Source organism: Corythoichthys intestinalis, chromosome 17 (genome assembly GCF_030265065.1).
Source record: "Corythoichthys intestinalis isolate RoL2023-P3 chromosome 17, ASM3026506v1, whole genome shotgun sequence".
NCBI classification, from domain to species: Eukaryota; Metazoa; Chordata; class Actinopteri; order Syngnathiformes; family Syngnathidae; genus Corythoichthys; species Corythoichthys intestinalis.
The window spans coordinates 39,088,853-39,114,600 of NC_080411.1; the positions used below are offsets into that span (position 1 = coordinate 39,088,853).

The 25,748-nt window shown below is 36.5% G+C and overlaps 1 protein-coding gene across 5 annotated transcripts in view; it reads left to right on the forward strand.

The window, feature by feature from the left end:
• The window catches only part of LOC130905354 (cingulin-like protein 1), a 124,917-nt gene that overhangs the window by 54,609 nt on the left and 44,560 nt on the right, over positions 1-25,748 (forward strand). For 2 of the 5 annotated variants that reach the window (XM_057818667.1, XM_057818669.1), the window contains exons 3-6: positions 712-839; positions 13,514-13,631; positions 14,885-15,069; positions 16,831-16,909. In XM_057818667.1, the coding sequence (XP_057674650.1) occupies positions 712-839; positions 13,514-13,631; positions 14,885-15,069; positions 16,831-16,909 (510 nt within the window). The remainder of the gene's footprint in view (positions 1-711; positions 840-13,513; positions 13,632-14,884; positions 15,070-16,830; positions 16,910-25,748) is intronic. The other 3 variants (XM_057818668.1, XM_057818671.1, XM_057818670.1) reach the window with 2 other exon arrangements.

The window sequence follows — 25,748 nt, forward strand, 5'->3', positions numbered from 1 at the left end:
CAACTTTAACAGTTGATTCGCAAAATTAAATGAATGTAGTTTAAAGCTGCTGATACAGAATGGGGACTTGAGTATTTTATTTACTGTTTTAAAATGTTAACTCGATACTGAAATTGTCGTTTATTTAAACCTGAGAGGCTTTTTATACAATTTTTGTAACTAATGCACGAAACATCAAAAGCATCTAATAGCTTGGGGGATTTGTGGGATTTTCCACTGAGGTTGTTGGTGTGTTTTGCTTTTTTAAGACTGTTTACAATATTCACGTTTTACTGACTGACTATGCCATTTCTGTTTGTTATTTATAATGTTTTGTGTTTGTCACTGAATAAACAGGTCAGTTTCTTGTTTCCAACTGTTGTGTGTTTTTCAAAATCACCTAATTCAGCTGGCTAGTTGCTATCAAGAGTACTAAAAGCTTTTTCAACATGAGTCTGACAACTAAGTAAGGAGGCTAAATAACTTTAAACTTTAACACATGCTCAGATAGGTCGGTATCAGCCAGTATCAGTATCGGATCGGAAATACAAAACAATATCGGTATCGGATCGGAAGTGCAAAAACCTGGATCGGGACATCCATAAATAAAACTAATGATGACGTAATAGTGAAAATCTGCGGAAGGATAGGTTTAGGTTAAATAATTCAAAATAGTCTTCTTGATTTGTAGTGAGCCAGTACTGTACAAACACATGATTTTTTTCGTTTCAGGGAGTGGCGTTTGCAGAGGATACTAGAGGAGGACCGTGGAAGTTTGCCGTCTTGAGTAAGGAGTTGACCTCTCACCTCCAGCAGCTGCAGACAGAAACTGAACACGAGCTCAACAACATAAAGACACAGTAAGTACATAACTTTTGTGAAGTACTGACTAAGCTAAAAAGTGTGGTAAGATATCATTACCTGTAGTTTTCAACTATCAAATATACAGGAATATACATTTTACACATGTCTCATTCTCAGTCATTCAAGTCTACAAAATGTAACAATACTGTAGGGTGTTGTTGTTTCGCGGTATGTCTAGTAAAACGACCGTCCTGCATGCCAATCAGTTGTTTACTCGTGTGGCAAAATGGCTCGTTAATTCCACTCTTCTCTTTGAATGAGGGGGTCTTTGGGATGAGAGGTGTCAGGACATATAGATGAGGGATGCCTAAATTCTCAATCCTCTGTTTAGAGACGGTTTCATAATTCCTGAGATGAAAATGAACGGCTGATTTAGGATGCGAAAAAGTCGACCGTCGATGCTGAGACACACATTTGTGTAACAGCTGCTTTGTCCCCAATGTAGAGGTCACTGCACTCCTCACACCACTGCACTGTGTAGACCAGTTGCTATATTTGCTCTTCTGGATTTTGTCTTTGGGATTAATCCGCTTTTGTCTGAGGGTGTTAATGGTTTTGAAATACATAAACCAGTAAATCATGAGGCGTCCAATGACACTTCTGCTGTAAATTGATGAGTTTATCACTAGTAGACGTCTAATCCATTTGAACTGGGTGGATGATTGCAAATGAACATTCTTAAGCAGGTCTTAAAAACTAAATTAAAACTTTAAATTAGTTTATCACTAGTAGAACAAAAGTTCATTCGCTGCCAGCCCTTCCCAGTTCAAATGGATTTGACGTCTGCCGCCGTAAATGGCAGCCAGTGAGTTAAAAAGGAAAATGCCAAAATTTCCTCCTTTATCATTACTATCAGGAGTAGTGTAAAATCTATCCATCTTTTTATCTAAATATTTCAGTATCGATACTAGTGCGATTAAGCGATTAACTTGAAAGTGTTACATTTGCATTTAGTTTTATTGATTTGGGTCGATACACTGCCCTCTACTGGCAAGATTGAATATGCCATAACTCGTCTAACATGGCTGAATCCAGCTGATCCCTGTTAACACTAACATGAGTTATTTTTTTTGTTTGAGCTATGTTTATGCATTTATTATTTAGTTTAGAAGTATATTTAGCAATTTTTATGGGAATATGTGTTTGAACGAATTGTTAAGAGCATGGTAAAAAAAAAAAAATAGGGCTTGCGGGCTTTTGCTATGCAATGTAGCCAATTGTTTAGTGGTTCATAGATCTGCATTTAGTTATTTTCTTTTATACCATTTGAAGCTAAGGTGAGGTATACGTAGAGCAGGGTGGTAAACCGAAAATTTACCGGCCTGCTCTACCGAAAACTTACCGGCGCCGAAATTCTTCACGATGACCGACGTAATTTTGACCATGACAGTAAATTCAGTAATTTAATAAAAGAAGAAAATATAGTCTTTTCATCCCGCTTTGACTCTGTGTTGTTCTGCAATGTTCATTCTCCTTTAAGAAAGCAGAAAGTGTATGGAGTCACGTGGTTATTAGGAAGCCAAACAAACAAGAGCCCTGTGGCTAACGCTAGCAGCTAACGCTACAAGCAAATGTGATGGAGTCTGGCTTAAGGGAGGTTCGCCAAACTTTCACACGACATTAAATAGACTCTTGGCGGCTCCAGACAGGCTTTCGCCCGCTGTCCTCCCTTGTTCTCACGATTTCCAAAGAGGATGCTTTCAATGCTTTCTACTAGTAGCCAAGCCACAGACTAATGCTAGTGGCTAAAGCTAGCGGCTAACGCTACAAATAAACGTGATGGAGTCGGATAGCGGCTCTAACCTTGGCGAAACAGCTGAATTTAATGAGTGGATTGGGCATGGACTGCATATAGCAATTAGTATGTCACGTTATTGTGTATCTCTGTCTATGTGTGATTTCTGATGGCTGTTGTGATAGTAAAGCATTCAGCATAAAGTACAATCCAACAGTGAAAATTTTAATATGACTGTTTAATGGCCCCGGCTATTTTTCTGTATGTGCTTAATTCTATGTCATTAGATCAATGCAGCTTTAATGTGTGTGTGTCTGTGTGGGGGTTCATGTGTGCTTGCATGTATCAAAAAATGCACTGGGAAAAAAAAAAACTGAAACCTTGAAGTAAACACTTGTGTTAAGTAAATATGTCACAGCAGCCATTAACAATAAATTGTCTTTCTGAAGTGTACTGTTCAAGCTGTAAGTCATTTGTATTACAATGACATGTTTGCACAGGCATATTGATTTTGACAATGTACGTTGTTCAAGCCATACAAGCTGTTATAAATGTTCATACTTGAATTGTTATTGTTTACAATAAATTTTTGTATACTTAATGTTTAGACTGCATGTAAGATTGTTAAACGTATTAAATTGAAAGCTGGTAAATAAATCAACAAGGAACGGATAATCTGTATTTCATGCATTGATTCAGATTTTCAAATTATATAACAGTCTGCTTGGGCGAATTTATCGTCATTTATCGTTATCGAGGTAAATTTGCTCAATTTACCGCGATACGTGCTTAAGGACATATCGCCCAGCCCTAGGTATATGGATGTGCCAGTATGAGATTCTGACTTTATGATAACCTTAAGCCAAACTATCTCGGTTTCACAGTATCACGGTATTGCAATTACAGCTCTAAAATATGTTACTTTGAGATATCAAAACAAAAATCACAAAAATAGTCTAAATAAAATTTTTAAAAATATAGTCCTTTGGGTGAGCCTAAACCCATAGCCACAGCTCAATATTACTATCAGAACCAAAATAATCATATTAATTTCCATAAAAAACAGAGAGAAAAAAACACTTTTTAAAACTGCTAGACACACTAACCCAAGTCCGGTCCTCGAGAGCCCCTATCCAGCTTGTTTTCCATGTCTCCCTCCTTGAACACACCTGAATCAAATGATCAGCTCATCAGCAAGCTCTGCAGGAGCCTGATAATTATCCTGATTATTTGAGTCGGGTGTGTTGGAGGAGGGAGAAATGGAAAACAAGCTGGAAAAGGGGCTCTCGAGGACTGGACTTGAGCACCCCTGCACTAGACACACGAGTCAACTCTTGTAGCTGGTGGGAATCATTCATGACAGTGTTTACTAACCTTTAATTTTGTATAAATGTGAAATCATATCGGAGGTATTGCCTCCTCGGCAGCCACCTACTTGTTTTACATGTAGGTTGGCCTTCCTCCTCCTAGCAGCGGCCTTATGTAACTTTTCTGTAGCCGAAGTATTCCTATACCAGCGATTTCATTTTCTCCGATGGGGGAAAAAGTTCAGGAGTTTCACCTCCTCCAGCCATCGTGTAGCACAGCTGACTCACTAACACTGAACAACAACCGATGGGGGACGATTGAGCCTTGCAGCTGAAAGCGAGGGATTTCTCCCTGCATTTTTGGGACATAAAAAATGGCTAATATCTTAGGGACGGTATGACGGAAAATTTTTGCGGTTTTCAAACCGTGACTTCACACCGCGGTATACCTTGAAACTGGTCATCGACATATGACTCGTCAAGTTTTTAATTTATTTTTAAATGCATTAATTGCTCTTATGAAATGAAAGTGCAATCCTGCATAGTTTGGAAAAACACTCAGGAATCCTATTTTGTATTTGCATTCAATACTCCTTTGAAAGTGTATTCTCAGCAAGCCAGATTAAATATTATTGCAAGCATAAACACTTGTTTTACGTATTCTAAAATTTATTCTGCAATGGATTAAATCCTCATAATCCGATTACTTAATTATTCGATCTATTATGGATTAATTAGGGCTGTCAAAATTAACGCGTTAACGCGCGGTAATTAATTTTTTAAATTAATCATGTTAAAATATTTGACGCAATTAATGCACATGTCCCGCTCAGACAGTATTCTGCCTTTTGGTAAGTTTTACAGCAAGGCTTTTTCTGCTGTCTAACAGCGAACTCTTGTGGTCACTTTGCGACATGGTTTATTCTTTTCTTGCCAGTTCAATATGGCTGCACAAGGTCTCTGTTGTGCTTATATGATCCTTGGACAAGATTTGTCCGTAAGTATGGTTGTTGTAAAGAATGCACATATTATGTTAATTAGCGAAATGTTATATTTTTTGTATGAGACGCTTTTTGTTTATGTTTAGTTAACCTGTACAGCGTGCTAAGCTAACGTTGTTGCTAATGCAATGCTTGTGCACTTTTTTTTTTTTTGGTAGTTTTAGGACGGTCTAAAGAGGACAATGGTTTGAGGCCATTTTATTAATAAATCAGATGAAAAAGGAAGAAGTCTGATTATTAAGGCGTCGTTCACTAGCTGTCTAGCTTTGGAAAAAGTAGACGCTTCGGAGTGAGGACAGCATAGACAGATTTAAATGACAGTAGAGTGAAATGCCCACTACAGTCCTTATGTAACGTATGTTGAATGTATATATCCATCTTGTGTCTTATCTTTCCATTCCAACAATTTATTTTACAGAATATATATATAATTCACAGAAAAATATGGCATATTTTATAGATGGTTTGAATTGCGATTAATTGTGATTAATTACGATTAATTAATTTTTAAGCTGTAATTAACTCTATTAAAAATGTTAATCGTTTGACAGCCCTAGGATTAATCGATTACGATTACTTAAATAATCGATAGCTGTGGCCCTAATCAATACTTCGATACTTTTGACAACCACTTGCTGCCAGTAGTGGGAGATTTCTCTCCTGTCTATTCAAGTTTTGATGACCCCAAGCTTGTGGTCCAATGGGTGATAGGGTAGGTATTGTACTGGTCTGTGTCAGTAGTTTTCTGAGTAGAGACTTCAATATTATCCCTGCCCGTGCCTTGAAGTCCAAATACAGCAAATATACCACTTTGACGTGCTCCCAAGTGAAATACCGTAGGTGTTTCTGTCCACAGAGTTGATGTGTTCAGTAATCATGTTCATGTCCGTACTTTTGTCTTAAATTAATATATCCTGAAAATATGTGAAACGGATTAGTATCGCCAAAGCAGCCTAGTGTTTTTCTTTCCTATCTTCCATGTTTACTTTATATTGGCCACAATGAGAGCATCCCCCAGCCACTTTTCTGCTTGTACATTTCTTACATGGAAATCACGATTACCACTTTTAAATATATTTCTGAAAAAGAGTGTTTGAAACATTCAGCTATCAAAGGTTTTACCATGAAAAAACATTACTGCTTCATATAAAGCCTTGATTGTTTTTCTTTGAAATGAGGGTGTTGTAAGGGTTTTGTTTGAACCTGTTAGTTGGAACCAGCTCAATGTGGGTTTGTAAGGTTTCGTCACACAGCTGAAAAATAACTGTGGAAGTTCCTTTGTATCTCTTAACCACAGCAGGTTTAACGCTCTTCTGGAAAAATTAGACGGATACTGCGGTTTAAGCACATTTAGTCTACTTACCCATAATTGAATCTTGGGGGGGAGTGTAATGTGGCTGAAGTTCAGTTCTTCCTTTTCATTCTTTGTCGAGATGTTTTTTTCTACATAAATGTTGGAATCGAAGGGAATTAATATTTATTTTGGTTTATCACTGTACTTGTATTTACCGTATTTTTTGGACTATAAGTCGCACCTGATTATAAGTCGCACCAGCCATAAAATGCCCAACGAAGAGGAAAAACACATGTATAAGTTGCACCGGAGTATAAGTCGCATTTTTGGGGGAAATTTACTTGATAAAATCCATCACATAGAACAGATATGTCACCTTGAAAGGCAATTTAATATAAAAATACAATAGAGAACAACATGCTGTTACATGATGCATGAACAACGAAATGCGAATGTACTGTCCTCACCAGGACGCTACGGTTCGGTCCTGGCTATACAGCGAGCTAAACTCCCAAATGACGATGCTGGACGTCCGTATAATTTGCAGAATCAATTTCGTGCTAGATACCAAACAGGTTTGCATCAACATAAATAAATAATAATTAGCCGCTATTACCGAATTGACACAAACGGTTAGCATGCGTTCACTAGCCATAGCACATCGTTCAAACAACCACACAACTGGCTCTAAGTCTTAGAAAACTAACTTTCCTAATACTACCTAACTGGCGTTAAATGACATCATTAGATGCGACATCAAAGTCTTTAAAGCTGCATTTATTTAACTTTCTTTTCACTTTACTGGCTTTATTGCGTAAAATGTGAATCCTCTGGTGTTAATTACTGATATCCGCCTCACCCTCTCTCTTCGCCTGCCATGACAGGTACTTTGGCAGAACAGCACTTAAACAAGACCTTGACAGACATAGCAGGCTAAAACATAGCTCTGGATTTAAGGTGTGCCAACAAAGTCTGTCGAATTGACTCACACAGTCTTATGACACATTTCCAGGAAATCCTCTAAAGTCGCTGGATTTCTGGCATCTTACCCTAACCCAGTACTTCTCAAATAGTGGGGTGCGCGGAAAGCAATGCGTTGCATGTGACCTCAAGGAACATACCGTATTTTTCGGACTATAAGTCGCAGTTTTTTTTTTTTCATAGTTTGGCTGGAGGTGTGACTTATACTCTGGAGCGACTTATGTGTGAAATTATTAACACATTATTATATCATTTCGCATGTTATTTTGGTGTTTTGGAGTGACAATGATAGTTTGGTAAACTTGTTAGCATGTTCTTTATGCTATAGTTATCTGAATAACACTTAACAGCTATGTTACGTTAACATACCGGCCACGTTCGCATTTGGTTGTTCATGCATCATGTAACATTATCATACTGTACACTTATTCAGCATGTTGCTCTCTATTGTATTTTTATTTTAAATTGCCTTTCAAGATGACATATGTGTTCTATGTGTTGGATTTTATCAAGTAAATTTCCCCCAAAAATGCGACTTTTATTCCAGACTCATGGTTTTTTTTTTCCTCTTCATTGCACATTTTTGGGCTGGTGCTACTTATACTCAGGTGCCGTGCGACTTATAGGCCGAAAAATACAGTACTTTTTTTGCCGTGCTAGAATAACTTGTAATTGCACATCCACTTAGTGGGTGGCTGTGGCGCTCTCATTTTCTCAGTGTGCGCAGGGAAATATGACAAGGCGTACGTAGCGTTTGGCTTCACTTTTAATACAGTGGGAGACCAAAAAAGACCGGTATGTTAACTGTGTCCAAAATGTTGGCAGCAGACAGCGTGAAGCGAAATCAATGAAGACTTCACTTAAAGGCATAAGACCCCAATCACACTGATAAGCTGTTTGAATTTTTTTTTTTGCGAAAACGTGCTGAATATTGTCAACAATGTCCCGCTTTGTGAGTGCTACATCAGCAAACTAGCGAGCACCGTTAGCATCATACAAGGTGGCATGCCAAGTTGCTCAGTGCAAAAAAAAAAAAAAGAAAAAAGAAAAAAACATACCATAGCAGAGCAGCTGATACTGCCTGCAACATTAGACTTTGTCTCGGTCATGCTGGATAACACAAGGGCTGCAAAAATATAAACAGTCTAGGGCTGCAGCTATCGATTATTTTAGTAGTCAATTAATCGATGAACTAGCTAGTTCGAATAATCGAGTAATCGGATAAGGAACATGAAAAATTAAAATACCCGAGCTGAGCCTCAAAATACCCGAGCTGAGGCTCAAATGGGATGAAAAATAAATAAATAAATGAGGGTCTATGTACAACAAAAGAACAATTGGCTAACTTACATGGCAAAAGTCTGCTAGCTCAAATGCTAACATTTTTTTTAACAATGCTCTTAACTAATGGTTCACACATATTCCCACAAAAAACAGCTAAATATACTTATAAACTAAATTACGAATGCATTAAAAAAATTTTTTAAAAAAAGCTCAAACAAAAACTTGGCTTATGTTGGTCTTAACAGAGAGCAGCTGGATTAAGCCATGTGAAATGAGGCAGACCAAAGGGCAGCGTATCCACCCAAATCAATAAAACTAAATGCAAACACTTTCAGAATAAACCATTACAACACCACTTTAATTAAACGAATACACAAAATTAAATTCAAATCTTTTTTTTTTTTTTTTCTAATCGAATACTCGAGTTAACCGATTAATCGGTGCAGCACTAAAACTGTCCCTCTGTCCAATGACATTCGTTTTTGTTTTATTAATATTTGTTTGGCATATTGTGCTCTGAGTTAATGTTGCTAATCAATTTGAACAATTATCGTTTATTGATTTTATTAAAATGTATTTTTCAGCATCAGTTAGTCAAAAAATGTGCGTTGAGCATTTATTTATTTATTTTTATTTTATTTTTCATAGGCTTTAAATCTTTTCTGATACAAACAAAAACAATGTTAATTTAGTTATACTTTATTGTAAGTTGATCTATATTTTTTCTTTAATGTTAACAGGGAAACCATGTGCATATAATAATTTTGTAGACAAATGATACTATATATGGTGGCGGCAGAAAGTTTGGGGGTGGACGCAAAACATTCACTTAATCCTGGAGGGGGTGCAAAAGAAAATAATTGAGAAGCACTATATTTTTTAAAAAAAAATTTAGACGGTAACAAATGATTACTTGTTAATATGAAAGTTGTCCATCACAATAGCGTCCTCCGTAGCATCTCTATACTCTTATTTGCATTCATTTTTCAGTTTTCGCCTGCATTCAAGGATAAATTTGTCATCAAAGACAACACCAAAACTGGTTCATGTTCATATTTGGCTTTATGTAACACCTAGAAAACATTCTTAGCACACCCGCGTCGTGAGTGCCAATGAGTAATCCTTTGACTTCATTCCATTCAACGCATTTCACAAGTCACTATACACTGTATTCAGTTTCTTAAAGTTACTTGAAACTTGTAAGAACTTAATCCCAACCAAGCTGTAAACTACTTTATAAAGCGCTAACATTTCATGTGGGGGTCATTTAAAGTACAAGATTTGCAAATGAAATACAAGTAGGTGAATAGCAGAGGTGGGTAGTATAGCGTTACATTTCCTCCGTTACATTTACTTGAGTAACGTTTTGAGAAAAAATTATTTCTAAGTAGGCATGTCGCGGTATGAGATTCTGACGGTATGATAACCTTAAGCAAAAATATCACGGTTTCATGGTATCATTGTATCGCAATTACAGCTCTAAAATGTGGTACTTTGAGATATCTGGGTTTAAAAATAAAAACACCCCCAATTTTTTTTTTTCCATTGAACAGGATTTTTTCCCAAAACATATTAGCAAATTGCAACATTAGTATAATGTTAACTTAAGATAAATAACAAAAAATAACAGAAATATTCTAAATAAAATTATAATAAATGCAGTCCTTTAGGTGAGCATAAATCCACAGCCACAGCTTAACATTATTACATTATTATCATCAGAACAAGAATAATTGAATTATTTTCCATAAAAAACACGTGTGCATGACTCGTATCATTTTTACATTATACGCACACTCTCTTTCTCAACACAGACAGTCGCCAGAGAGAAAAAAAAAAAAAGTTCTACCACCGCTAAACACACTAAACATGCTGGAGTTAACTCTCGTAGCTAGTGGGAAACGTTCATGATAGTGTTTACTAACCTTTAATTATGTATAAAGGCGAAATTATATTGGAGGTATTGCATCCTCAGCAGCCACCCTCCTCAAACATGTTTTACATGTCGGTTGGCCCTCCTCCTCTTAGCCGCAGCCGTCTTTTAACTTTTCTGTAGCCGAAGTATTCCCATGACAGCAATTTTGTTTTCTTTGATTGGGGGAACTAATTCAGGAGTTTCACCTCCTCCAGCCATCGTGTAGCACAGATGACTCACTGACACCGAGCACCAACCAGTGGGGGAAGGTCGAGCCTTGCAGCTGCGAGTGAGGGATTTCTTTCTGCATTTATGGTAACCTAAAAAATAGCTCATACTTTAGGGACGGTATGACAAAAAAATTGGGCGGTTTTGAAACCTTGATGTTTTTATACCCCGGTAAACCTTGAAAACTTATCGGCACATGCCGACTTCTAAGAGTAGTTTTACTAAGCCATACTTTTTACTTTTACTTGATATATTTGTGACATGACTTCAATATACCAGTCAGACTATGAGCACGCCGGCGTGTTCAATCACGTGGATTCTTTAAAGGTCCTTAAAAAAAAAGTAAGTATTTGGCATAGAGCGCCACCATCAACATGACTCGACAGCGCAGATTTTAATCTCTCTGCCAGTTTTTATTTGGCACCGGCTTGACCACGGAAAACTGGAGATATGATCATTTTAGTTTCTTAATAGTAAATATGTTTTCGCCACAAGAGGGCACTCATGCTTTTTGGACGAATAATGCTTAATTTTCTGTAAATTTTTTCTCTCTCTCCTGGAATTCAATGTTTTTTTGTTGTTGTATTTCTATGGTTTAATGTGGTTATGTAATATGTTATAGGACTGTATAATATTTCTTCTTTTCCTTTCGGCTTTTCCCTTCGGGGGTCGCCACAGCGAATCAACTGACTCCATCTAACAGTTCACATAGATTACTTTGTGGCGAGAAAAAAACACATTATTTAAAAAAAAAACAAAAAATCTAACATTTTAAGCAGTTACTCACAATGTTACTCATTACTTGAGTATTCTTTTCACCAAATACTTTTTTTTAAACTTGTACTTCAGTACATTTTTTGGATGACTACTTTTACTTGAGTAATATTATTTTGAAGTAACTGTACTCTTGCATGAGTATAATCTTTGGCGCTGGTGAATAATGAAACACAAATAAAATGTCAACATCAGTTCAGTAACAGTTTGTATGTGCACAAAAAAAAATATCAAATTTTATGACATTAAAGATTCCATATTTAAACAAAAAGATGTTCAGCAGCATGCTGGTTCAAAATGACATGATATGAATTTGTTGTATCATGTCTGCAGGATTTTGGCATCAAACATTTTTATTAAAAATTGTGGGGTTGTTTTCGGCAATAAAAATGTGGAGCTAAATTTGAAGACATTTGAATGGTTGTCTTATGATTTACTGGACATCGACAAATTTTGTCAAACCTTAACAATCACTAGTATTGTGCTACAAATCAAAACATTGGATTAAAACACCAAAAATTCAAAACTGACAATTTCCTGCTTCGTGTTGCCATAAACTGTAGTGTAGGAATTACAGGAATGATATGAGCAGCACTTTCCTGTTGCCACACCATGTGTGGCATTTACTGCAACACCTTTTGTTCACGCTCAATGAGACACACCTTTAAATAAACACCGACAATGGTAATCCACAATTTAACAATGGCAAATACCTTCCAATCAAGGTATGTAATCGCAAATAATGTAGTAATAAACCAGTGAAGAATTGTGTCCACACAACATACGTTTTCCTAAAACAGACACGCACAGACATAAAAACTTGAGGATTTTTTATTTTTATGCGAATAGTATAACAATTGCAAAGGGATTTCCATGATTTGTTAATACTTTACTATTAATTTGCACATCAACGTGAAATTTAAGTAAACACACTATGTATACAGTACATACCATATGAGCGAAAACAATTGATGTGACAGGCTGCAAGTGGTAAGATAGGCTGACAATAGTGCATAAAATGAAGAAATAAACAACTCCCACACATTTTTCACCTGCAATTATAGTGTGTTTTTCACATACGTTCATATAATTATGGAGCCCCATTTACAAAAGCACCTAATCAGAACACACTGACAGCTGGTAGAGAAAACGTGCACACATGCGTGTGTGCGTATGTGCATTTCACGTGCGACTGACACATTGTTTTACCATGTGGCATATGTCTTGTTTTTTCTGTTCATGTATTTGTGTTTATAATCTCATTAGACATTCCAGTGAGTTTAGTATTACGTATTAAGGGAGCCAAAACGTGGTATCGTTGCTACACATTTATTGCTCACAATTCCACTAATAATTTTAAATGTATCAAATATACAACTTGGCTTTTATACTTAATTATTACGATTACCGTATTTTTCAAACTAAAAATCGCAGTTTTTTTCATAGTTTGGCTGAGGGGTGTGACTTATACTCTGGAGCGACTTATGTGTGAAAATATTAACACATGACTATATAATTTTACATGTTATTTTGGTGTTTTGGAGTGACACTGATTGTTTGGTAAACTTGTTAGCATGCTCTTTATGCTATAGTTATCTGAATAACTCTTAATAGCTACGTTAACATACTGGCAACGTTCGCATTTTGTTGTTCATCCATCATGTAACGTTATCATACTGTACACTTATTCAGCATGTTGTTCTCTATTGTATTTTTATTTTAAATTGCCTTTTAAGATGACATATATGTTCTATGTGTTGGATTTTATTAAGTAAATTTCCCCCCAAAATTTGTCTTATACTCAGGTGCGACTTATACTCCGAAAAATACAATACATCACCAAATTTCATGAATAGCCGTCAATACAGTAAAACATTGCATTTGGCTTTAACATCCATGTACACGAATGGTTAAAAAAAACTGTCACAAAAATTTACTCATCCAGAATAATGTAAAGCAGAAAGTGCATGACCTTTTTTTTATTTATTTTTTTTAAAGATGTTTAAAAGTGTCCTAAATTCTTAAATTATTGAAGTAAATTAGTTCCCCCATGTGGTTTTGCAGATACCGTAATTTATCCAGGAATCAAGTGAGGGGTTAGCTTAGGTTTATTATTATTATTTTTGTTAACTTTTACCTATGTGTCGTCAGACAACTGCACATTGATAGCCGACTGAAGCAGCTGACGTCTGAGTTGTTTGTTCTGCGAGAAGAGAAGCAACAAAAACTGCAAGAATTCACAAGTGTCACCACCCTTCAGACATCCACTGTGAGTGAGTGTGACTGGGGGAAAAAAAATGACACGTCTGCACTAGAATTTCAAAAGTTGATTGCTAGGGTTGGGCATCGAGCATCGATGGGATCCGGGACTAACACTCCGGTTCTCCCAGAACAGTTCGGTTTTTTTAATTTCGATTCCAAGTTTCGATGCCCTGACGACCGACCAGAAAAAATAGCTGCCGAACACCACGAAGAAGAAGCTACATGAATACTAACTCCGTTATGAGCAAATCATATGAAGTGGCTAATTTAGTTTAGCACAAAACGTGTTGCTTCGCTTCACATAAATGACAATAAAGTAACAGAATAAACGCACCGCAATGATATCAGACCCTCTGTTAAAACGTGGAAGCTTACAGATTTTGTTTTTAATCAAGGGTTCCCAACGATGTGTAGTGCAGAGGGGGTGTGTAGCGTCACACCTCAAACATTCTGTCCAGCTAAAGTGATGTTCTTTTTCCTTGCTATTTCCAGTAAGTCACCACATGGGGAAATCAAGCGCACATGGCAAAACCAAAGGAAAACTGTAGAGTCCGGAGTTACAATAGTGACATCTTGTGGACGGATGAACAACTTAGAAAGAAATCAAACTTAAAAAGAAGTCAACTTAAGATCAAGGGACAGAACACTCCCCGCCTGACCAGCCCTTAACTAACTTGTAGAATTACCACCTAAAACAAACGATGCAATACAATAAATGCCTGCAACACAAGACACTCTAAAACATAGGCAAAAGAATATGTGTAAATGTTTTCTCCGTGAGCTTTTGAAAAGTAAACATCTTTGTGAAATTGCACTCCTATGGGAAGAAACTTCATCATATTCAAGTTTAAAGACTTATATTTATATACAAGTTAAAAATAGCCATGTGAGAAATTCAAAGCAAAGTTAATTGAAAGTTCATATAATTTAAAAAATAATCGAGAAGTTAAGAAATTAATAGAGACTGCAAAATTTTTAACCCTGCATATTAAAAGAATCTGAATCGAGAATCGTTTGGAACCGGAACCGAAACTTGGACTCGGAATCTGAACTCTTCAAATGCAAACGATGCCCATCCCTTTTGATCACTGCTGCACTGATGATCTGAGTATTGCATAATTTATTAATTTTGTGTGCAAGATGAATTGTAATCTCTGAAATAGTGGTGAGGATCAATTCATAATGAAAAATAAGTAGAGAAGATTGTAAAACCTACAGTACAGCAGTAGTAATTCTGCTGTCTTCTATTTTCCCACCCAGTTGCAGTTGAGGACTTGTCAGGAACTTCAGGCCTCTATTGCGGAGTGTCTGGTCCAGTCAGAGAGGCTTGTGTTCCAGAAGGAGGCGTTGAGCACGCTCCATAACCTTCTGGCACAAGACTTGAACAGATACCAAGAAGAGATACAAAGGCTAAACTGTTTCACACAGAGAACACTCATAAACAGGTATACAACACAATTGCATTTGACTAGTATTTAGCATTTATAATCTGTCATTAAGAACATCTGGTAATGATGGTTCACCGCCTGCCCCTTCCACCAGTGTTGTTTTCATTAACAATGACCATAACGAAAATATATAAATATATCAACCAACAATTTTTTTAATGACGATGACGTGATGACAACAAGATAAAAACATGGCTTGGGAGACTAGAATACTACAAAACGAATGCCAGTTTTCGTCTGAAGAGACGACATCGAGACGAAAATGCGACATAGTTTCTGTCATATGTTCACAACGCGTGACATTTTCATATTGTACGTGGAGTACGTCAGCATGAATCTTAGCACTGATTGGGTCGTGTCATTCATGTGAGATGGCCTGCGCTTCTCCCTCCTCACAGGAGTTTAGGATGTATCTCTTGTTTGGAAACACTGTCAGATTTGTTTGTCATGGCAAAAGAGAATATAGTACAATCTTGTTTTAGCCTTTAAAGGGAACCTCGGACTTAAAGATTTTGAACTACGGAGGGCGCTATGTTTTACGCGCACAATGCACTCTAGGTTTAAGGACGCGGTTAGGCTGGACTGGGAGAATAGCTTTGTTAGCTAGCAAGCAAAGCTCGTATTATGACTGGCATGATTTTGTCAAATTCTGCTACATTGTTTTGTTACAGAGCTGTGGGATGAGTTCCCAATGTCGTACTTGCATCCAATTCCAACTCATCAGCAGTGTCTTAAAACCAATCCTAGGCAGCTTGCCAAGATATTGACTTGCTGCTATTTGACAGTTTGTATATCTCTTCATTGCTAGTTGCATCATTGCCTTGATTTTTCGTTAAAAAAAAAAAAATAAATAAATAAACGAAAACATTAAGAGGGGTTTGAATGTCAAATTAATATAAGTCTAACATTTATCTTTTAAGAACTACAAGTCTTTCTATCCGTGATTCCCTTTAAAGGTCTGTCCTGAGTGATCATCAGATAATAAACGTAACTCCTAGCATTAGCGTAGCATTCGTGTTAGCGTCAGAATGGCGCGTGTCCTCTTAAGACACTGGCCAGTCTAAAGCAGAGCCACTTGGCTTTTCTGGTCAATAAGTCTAGAAGATGTCAAACGGTCGGACAACTTTTATTTACATTGCAATTGGTGGCTTCTAGATAGGTTTAATTGAAAGTAATGTACTGCTTTTTCTACTGAGTGTGCATTATCATGACAAAGTTGGTATATTCCATTAGACGGTACAATATGTGCTCATCTGTCTATGTTCATTTGAAATTGTTGGAAACCTGTATTTATTTTTTGACTAAAACTTTTAAATTTTACAGACGAAAACAGTTTGAGTAACTGTTCACTAAAACCAGACGAAATTTGTATCGGATTTCGTCGACCAAAACTACACGAAGACATTTTGAAATTACTAAAATATGACTAAGACTAATGAGTACTTTTGTCCAAAAGACCAAGACTAAGACAAAAAATTTAAGGGCTGTCAAAAACAACACTGCTTTCCACTCAAAATAGGTTGAACATCTATTACAGTCAATTGCTCTGTAACATCATCATTCACTGCCAGCCTCTCAGTTAAAATGGATGTGACATCTATTGGCGTCTATGGCAGCCATTGAGTTAAAATGATTGATTGAACTCAAGAATATGCACTTATTCTATCTCACCTATAAAGTAACACTTGTGTTCCAGATAGGCAGATAGAGTCTTCCAAAAATATATTTTGACATTGTTTCGGTCTCATGCACTTTTAGATCAGAAGAGGAAGGAAAGACTTCCATCAACAGCACTAGTGGCCACAGAATGCTAGAAAAGAACGAGACAAACGACATGGTAAGTTGAAAAACTCAACATCTAATACCTCTTCTCAAAAACAAACACATTTGTGAACTCTAATTTTAAGGGGAAAACACAAATAGCACTTGTTTGCAGTTTTTAATGATCACACCCAGTGATTTTGAGCCAAAGCTTAAAATCTCTTGGAGTTTTTTTTTAATGGGTTTTCAAGTTCTATCACACATCCAGTCATGCATCTCTGGGCCTTGCTATGAAAAGCTGGTGCACAACGATGCTGAAAAGAAGACATTCGTCTTTCCAAAAGCATATACATTTGCAACATACTGTATCTATTATAGGTAGGAACTTCTGGGTACCTTCTGATACAATACAATTTGCAATACAGGGCTCACAATAAAGATTCTCACAGTATGGCAATACAACAATTTTCAAAATTCTTGTCAAGAAATGAGTGTCTTTCATACTGTAACTCATTGCCGGCCATAGACAGCGATACACGTCCCTTCATTTAAACTAGGAGGACTGGCTTTGAATGCTCCTGCTCTCAGTCAAAATGAATTGCTCGTCTAGCCCTGTCAACGGCAAACAATGAGTTAACATAGACACTATTCTAATGGAAAATTTTGGTAGCAACCTGTTGGTTCCTTTAATTAACAGTGATATATTTTTAAAACAATACATAAATTCTTAGCAGGAGCATAACGATAACCTATAGCGGTACAATGTATCGTGATATATCACCATATCGATATACGTATTACACAGTACACCCCTAGTACCTATACAATATGTATCTAATCAGTATATGTGTACTATATAGATGTGTGTGTGTACATATGCACCAGTATGTATGTGCTGTGTATATATATATTTATATATACACATACAGTATATGACGGAAAACACAGACAAGGCTGAAAAAGCAGTTTCTGCTCTTGCACCCGTCTTTAAAATAAACTGCTGTATTTTAAGCCAAAAGAACTGCTGTGTTTAATAGAACAATATGTCTATATGCTGCCATAGCAGTTTAATGGCGCATTAAGCCCCCGAACTATTTTAATTTGTCCGTTTTACCCTGGAGACCCCAGTTTACAGATACCGCGCAAACGCTTTAGTTTCAACCCAGCCATAAAAAGAAGATAAGTATATTTATTATTCGAAATGTTTATCATTTCTAGCTATGAATCATTAATTGATGTCTAATATTTAGTTTATGGTTAGGTTATGACTCCATAAAATTATTCACTCCCATATTTTAATGTTTTAAACAAATTACGTCACAAGGACAAAAATAGTGTCTGTAAATAGGTCATGGATATCGACCTCATAACTATCGCTTAATTGTATTTTTTTTTGTTTCGGTCGCATTTCCCCCGACATTTAAGATGATAAATAATTGATCCAAACAAAGAAAAATTGAGAGGAAAAAAAAAAAAAAACGTTTAAAAGGGTAAAAGTTGAAAAAGAAAATCTCGACCACTCTTTGATGTCTGCAATTTCTGCATCGCGAACCTTGTTATTTTACCGTGTTTCACCCATAAAATCCCCACAAAGTCTGGCTATGGCCATTCACAGCTGTGTCTTGACACCCTCTCATGCTCTCACCTCGAGTTTAAAAAAATGTATTTTTTTTTAAAATGCCACTCCTGTTCAAAATTTTTCCTCCCCCAGAAAACTGAGATTTTAAGCTTTCCAATGATGTATCACACGTTCATATAGGACAATTTTAAAATTTGGTCAAATTGGGAGTCTCAGAGCGGAACTTCAAGTCACCTGAGTGTTTTCAGCCACATATATGTATATACTAGGGCTGTCAAACGATTAAAATGTTTAATCGAGTTAATTACAGCTTAAAAATTAATTAATTGTAATTAATCGCAATTCAAACCATTTATAAAATATGCCATATTTTTCTGTAAATTATTGTTGGAATGGAAAGATAAGACACAAGACTGATATATACATTCAACATACGGAACATAAGGGCTGTATTTGTTTATTATAACAATAAATCAACAAGATGGCGTTAACATTATTAACATTTTGTTAAAGCGATCCATGGATAGAGGGACTTGTAGTTCTTAAAAGAAAAATGTTAGTACAAGTTATAGAAATTTTATATTAAAACCCCTCTTAATGTTTTCGTTTTAACATTATTTGTAAAATTTTCAATCAAAAAATAAACGAGTAGCCCGCCATTGTTGATGTCAATAATTACTTACACAATGCTCATGGGTGCTGAAGCCTATAAAATCAGTCGCACCCAAGCGCCAGCAGAGGGCGGCAAAACTCCATAAAACACAACAAGTGAGCGTTTCACCCTACTGTCATTTAAATCTGTCTGAGCGGGGCATCTGTGTTAATTGCGTCAAATATTTTAACGTGATTAATTTAAAAAATTAATTAACGCCCGTTAACGTGATAATTTTGACAGCCCTAGTATATACATATATATATAGTATATATATATATATATATATATATATATATATATATATATATATATATATATATATATTAAGCCTGAACGATATATCGTTTAAACATCGCCATCGCCATCGCGATGTGCGTGTGCGCGATAGTCCCATCGCAAGCACGTGCAATAGTTTTTCTTTTTTTTTATCCACATAAGCCTCACTTTCTGGTCTGCGCACAGCCTCCTACCCTCCCTCTCCCAGCCTTTTGATCCTCTCAGTCACTGCGGCACAACGATGGCTTTGATCTGGCCAAAGAAGCAGACTTCACACGGGCATCCGTCAATCATCGTTTAACTTGTTAAACAGTTGCAAGGAAGCCGCGCTGGAATGAATGTGTGTACTGTGGGGACGTTGGAGACATTTAAATGCCAGAAGTGATCATGAGGAGTTTGAAATTTCTACATGTCACTTCAACGGTCACAGCTAAAGTAGATAAATAGAAGCATTTAATAAAGCCAAAAATTTATCTGCTACAGTACTTTATTCTTGTTCAAAAATGATTTGGTTGGACAGTTGTGTTTAAAACTTATCATAATTATGACATTTGAAGTGCTTAAAAACCATTTATATTTATATACATTTTTTAAATCACTTTGGGGGGAAAAGTGAGAAAACAACATGTCTTATATGTATCTCTTTCCAATGCTAAATCTGAATAAATACATTGGGCATAAAAAACACACACACACAAAAAAATAAATAAATAAATAATGGGGGGGTGCGCTACTTCACGGTTTTTCACTTATCGCGGCGGCTTCTGGTCCCCATTAACCGCGAAAAACAAGGGATGACTGTACACTGTGGTGATGGTGAGTCATCTAAAGTCTTTCCAAACAGCTATTTAAGTGATCTTGTGAAAATTTCTTGAAAAAAAAAAAAAAACATTTTTTTAATATCGCAATATAATATCGCAATATATCGAAAACCCCCAAAAAATCGCAGCAATAGTTTTTTCCAATATCGTTCATCATATATATATATATATATATATATATATATATATATGCTGTATACTGTAGTGATACTAGAGGTGTACTGTATAATATTTTACATTAATTTAGATGGATTAGATAGGTAATTTGGATAATTATTTCGATACTATATGAAATATATTGCCTGAAAATTAAAAATATAAAATGCGTGTGCATGCATACGAGTCTGCAAGTGTGTGTGTCTGGCATGGGTCCAGCTGTTGTCAGTCTTTCTTAGACAGTTGGAGTAGATACAGAGGAAACATCTGCCTGCTCATCTGGCTCTGTCTGACTCACACACAAACACACATTCACAAACGCGTTACCACCCCCCCCCCTAAAAAAACATAATAGACTGACACAGTTGTGACAGGTAACGATGAGGGGGAAAATGGTTTAGACTAGAGTCTTATTATAACGGGAAACCTGTCAAAGTGTCATCAGAGTTTAAGTACAGAAGCTTAAATGCTAGGATCCGATAGGCTGAATGCCAATACTGTAGGTACAACATAGTGAATCCTGCACACAACGTGATTTTTAGTTGCGCTAAAATCCAGCAGTACTAATTTGGGTTAATGAGCACTAAATTTAAAAAGGTGAGCGTTAACTCTTGTGGTTTTGCCCTGCATTTATCAACCAGTCTGCGGTAAAAACCTTCAACTATTTTATATAAACAATCAGCAAACAAACTGCATCAGATTCATAGGAAATATGAGACAATGACTTGTTGCAGAGAATATATCAAAGAAATAATATTGCTACAATTACAATTTGAATTTTTATTTTACATTGAATTCCCATACTGGATTCAGGGTGATACATTAGTTACTAACTAGAGGTCGACCGATATGGGATTTTCCCAAATGCCAATGCCGATACCTAAAAAAAATTTCAGCCAATTGCCTATATCCAAAGCTGATTTTGTTAGCTGATATTTGAGGCCGGTATTTTTTTTAAATTTAATTTAATTTTTTATTTTTTATTTTTTTTTTACAATGATGACCTAAGACTTAAAGGATTAATTTGGTCTAATGCTACCAAACCAACCAACGCAGCACCTCTTTTACATTAGTTTCAAATAATTAAACACACTAGGTCATCACGACGAGAGCATAAGCGAGAGTTTAAGAGGATGCTCTCCATGCTAAAGCTAATACTAACGCGAATGCTATGCTATTGCTACAAGTTACATTTAGAGTGTAAGGATCACTCAGTAAACACCTCAAAGGCTAAAGCAACATTGCAAATTCTCTCATGCAAGATAAAACAAATCTTCCTGTTGGAGCCTGCCTTCAAGCAGCTAAGGGGTCCTTCCATCAGTCAGCGGTGGCCACAGTTGCCCAAACAGATGCCTGATCAAAATCATTTTTTAGCCCTGTGCTGGGCTGCGGGAGGAGGGATGGGCTTCACTTGCTTGCCCCCCCTCCCGGGCATCACTCACGCGGCGTGTCCACTCATTTGCAGTACTATCACATGTCTGATGGGATTCACGCATGACTAGATGCAATTAGACACACTCAAGTAGAAAACCTCTGTGTCAGAATTAGCGATGAAACAACATAGAATAGGATGCCAACATACTCACACTCACAAGGGATTCACACAAATACTGGGTTCTGGATCACATGGCTGATTTGTGTACATTCCACCCCTCCCAATCACTTATCTTTATGACTCCCCTCCCACCCACTTCCTCTCTCTCCTTGGTCATCAGGCCCCCCACATGGTGTCAACTGAAAATACAACTAACTAACAATAGCACCAACATATTCACCATGTAGGTGTTCAATCTATTTCTTGTTGTTGTTTGTGCTTCTTCTGTCTCTCTCGCCTTCTTTTCTTCTGTTCACCCATAACCTTTTCCTGTTCACTGCTTTCACCTAATAAACGAGGTACGTTGAAATATCACAATGGGAATATGCCATACTCTCGTGTGATCGGACACTCAGATTTCCATTCTCTGTGTCAAGCAGCTGAACAGGACCGGTTAAAAAAAAAATCCTTTTTTATCGGCTTATTTTATTCTTTTAGGGTAATCGGCCGATGGCCCATGTTGGAAAAGAGTCCATATATAGCCCGATATATTGGCTGGCCGATATATCGGTTGACCTTTATACTAAACAGTTTAGGTTAAATGTCTCCTGAGAAAAAAATTAAAGAATAAACAACCCACAAGTGAATGTAGGGTAATTTTGAATGACGCATGATTTGTCCTGTTGCTGTTTTCTAATGAAGTACTAAAATAATTTGCTCATAATTCTAATGGGTTCATGCTGTTCAGCTGAGTGGGAATGACAATTGCGGACATTCAAACCTGCACTCTCACGCTTGGTTATACTAATCTAGATGAGCCAATCCGGTCCTAAAAGAGATTTTGTAACCTTTTCATCTGATTATTTGGCCTTAATCTGTCAGAAAAGACCCATGTAATCACACATCACTATGATTAGATAACAATCTAAAGATTTCATTTAATTAAGGGTTTGGAAATTTCAGTGTCAGTGATATGCATCCTGGATTGGTGTACTTGAATTGGACCACTCATGTAGAGTAGGAGACTGCACATTCAATCTTGGGAACATTTCAATACATGAATCCTATTTCAATAATTAGGTGTACTGTAACATGCAATAAAGTGAAGAAAAAATGCAACAAATACTGTGTTTTTTAAATATCTCTTTGGTTGGAGGAATCCTTTGTCAAAGCTGAGTAGAGCTTTCAGTTGATGTTTTGTACATTGACATTTCCTAATGTTCACTGTGATATTCTCCACTTATCGTTAATTAAGTAAATCCTTATTCAAATTTCCCTCATTTACCCTATCATTAAGAGATGTATTTCATTAAATAGGCTTATAGTAAAATGGTTTTAATCCAATGATATGTGGGCTCATTTGTATTATCCCCACATAGGATAAAGAGATATACAGGATTTAGTCAGATTTCATTCCAAGTGGTACTAAATAACACTGATGAAGGTTTGTTACATTATAAGAATCTTAAATAACCCTAACCCTAACCCTAAATATGCATAGTTATGCATATTTGAACATATAAATTATGTACCATAATCATTTGAACTTGGAGTGGCATTTAATAAAATATCAGTTAAAAAAGGTGACAAGTATATTTAAGTACTTGAATCTAATAAATCATTCATCAAATGTAATCATGTGTATTTTGAATGATTAAGCACAAATCCAGAAATTGAAAAGATACAATTCAAATCATTTTGATGAATTGATGTCTTGATCAACAAAGCAGTCAGGTGGCCACAAACCCCAAAATAATGAAAAGTCCACTTAGCTCCAGATGGATGGAGCCCTGACAGGTGATCAAATTGATTGTTCGCAACTTAATCTTGCTTTTTTTTATAGTTCCTACTGTCTTTGTGCAGATGACTTTAATCTCTCTGTGAATGCCTCGTAAACAAAGTCGTCCATCATAAGAAATTTTTGCAAACATCCTCATCGCTTTCACTACCTAATCAAATTTGACTCACTGTAATCACGGCTGGTAAGACATGAGGACGGAACACACAGTTAACAGGGCACGCCACCAGTTTAAACACTAACATCGCTTCCTGGATTCTTCACAGCCTGGCTGTAACGGAATAATAGTTTTGTTTGAACTACATGCACTAAGGCAAATGTAGAGTGTAGGAAATAATAAATTACTTACCCACAAAATGCCTTTTGTAATTTTGCTAACCATTATGAATTTCTAAAAGAGTTTTCTTCCGATGCATGTGTTTGTTTTGGCCAACAGCTATGACTTCCTCCAACATTCCAAAAACATAACATTTTGGTCAATAGATCATACTCAATTACAGTGGTTCCTCGACATAGGATCACGTCGACATTAGTGCTGCAGCGATTAATTGATTAACTCGAGTAATTCAATTAGAAAAAAGAATCTTTTTTCTAATTGAATTACTCGAGTTAATCGATTCAAATTTAATTTTACCGCTTCGAGTATTCATTTAATTATTGCGGCGTTGTAATGGTTTGTTTTGAAAGTCTTTTTGATTTAAGGTGGATACACTGCTCTCTAGTGGCAACAGTGAATATGACATAACTCATTTCACATGGCTGAATCCAGCAGCTCCCTGTTAAGACCAACATAAGCTAAGTTTTTGTTTGAGCTAATGTTTTTTTATGCATTTTTAATTTAGTTTATAGGTATACTGTATTTAGACGTCTTTTGTGGTAATATGTGTTTGAACCATTTGCTAAGAGCGTTGCACACAAAACTTAGCATTTTATAGCATTTAAGCTAGCAGACTTTTGCTATGTAAGTTAGCCAATTGGTTTTTTGTTTTATTTAGATTCTCATTTACTTGTTTTTTATTCTGTTTGAGGCTCACCTCAGGTATTCGAATTTTTTTATGTTCTTTATCTCCGATTACTTGATTATTCAAAGTAACTAGTTCAATGATTAATCGACCACTAAAATAATCGATAGCTGCAGCCTTAAATCGGCATACGATTTTTTTTTTACATTCGATGTAAAATTTTGACTCATCATTTGTCTCCATGTATGACGACATGGTCGAAATATGACAATTTACCACATTGTTTTTCCACAAGACAGCCGAACGGCAAATTTTCTTGTGATAGAAATCAACATAGACCCCAAGAAGGTTAGTGCTGGTGGTGAAAAAAGGAAAAAGGTGACGCTTACCATTAAAATCAAGTTCAATTCTTGAGTGTTTTACTCGGTTAAATTGTATTGAAGGCGTCATTCGCTGTGTCAAAACTCATCGACAAAAAATAAGTTTGAGTTGTCGTTTTTGAGTTGCTGCTATAGGAACACATTAGCAACAAGAGACGTGCCTCGCTACCGGCCGCTACCTGATGACGTAATTTGCAGAAGGCCTCGCCAGCGCTCCAATACAGAAGTATAGCACTATGCTACCCAGGCCATATATTACAAAGATTTTCTATGTTTTACTCCCGAAATTCATCATGCCATCTCGATGTGTTGCGATGAATTGCTCACACGAAGGATCGAGACTCTATCATTGCCCCAAAAACCTTCTTTTTCAAGGATTTGGACATCTTTTGTGAGAGTCTAGCGCAGGGGTCTCCAAACCGTTTCTCAAGGGCCGCTGTGGGTCCTGGTTTTGTTCCAACTGATCGAGTACCGACAGTTAAGCCAAAGCAGCACCTGACTGTAATCAACTGATTACACTTGTGAGACACCAGATTTGTGCATAGGTGTTGTCTTGTTTTGTTGGAATGAAATCCTGCACCCACTGCGGCCCCATGTGGAATAGTTTGGAGACCACTGGTCCAGCAGAAGAACTTCTCTCCGGCTCCTCGATCGATCGCTTCTTTGTTTTCAACATTTTAGTGATGACAGCTTTGAAAACGTAGGAGAATACAACCTTGTTTTTTAAAGATGTAAGTAGGCCCTTACTGGCTTT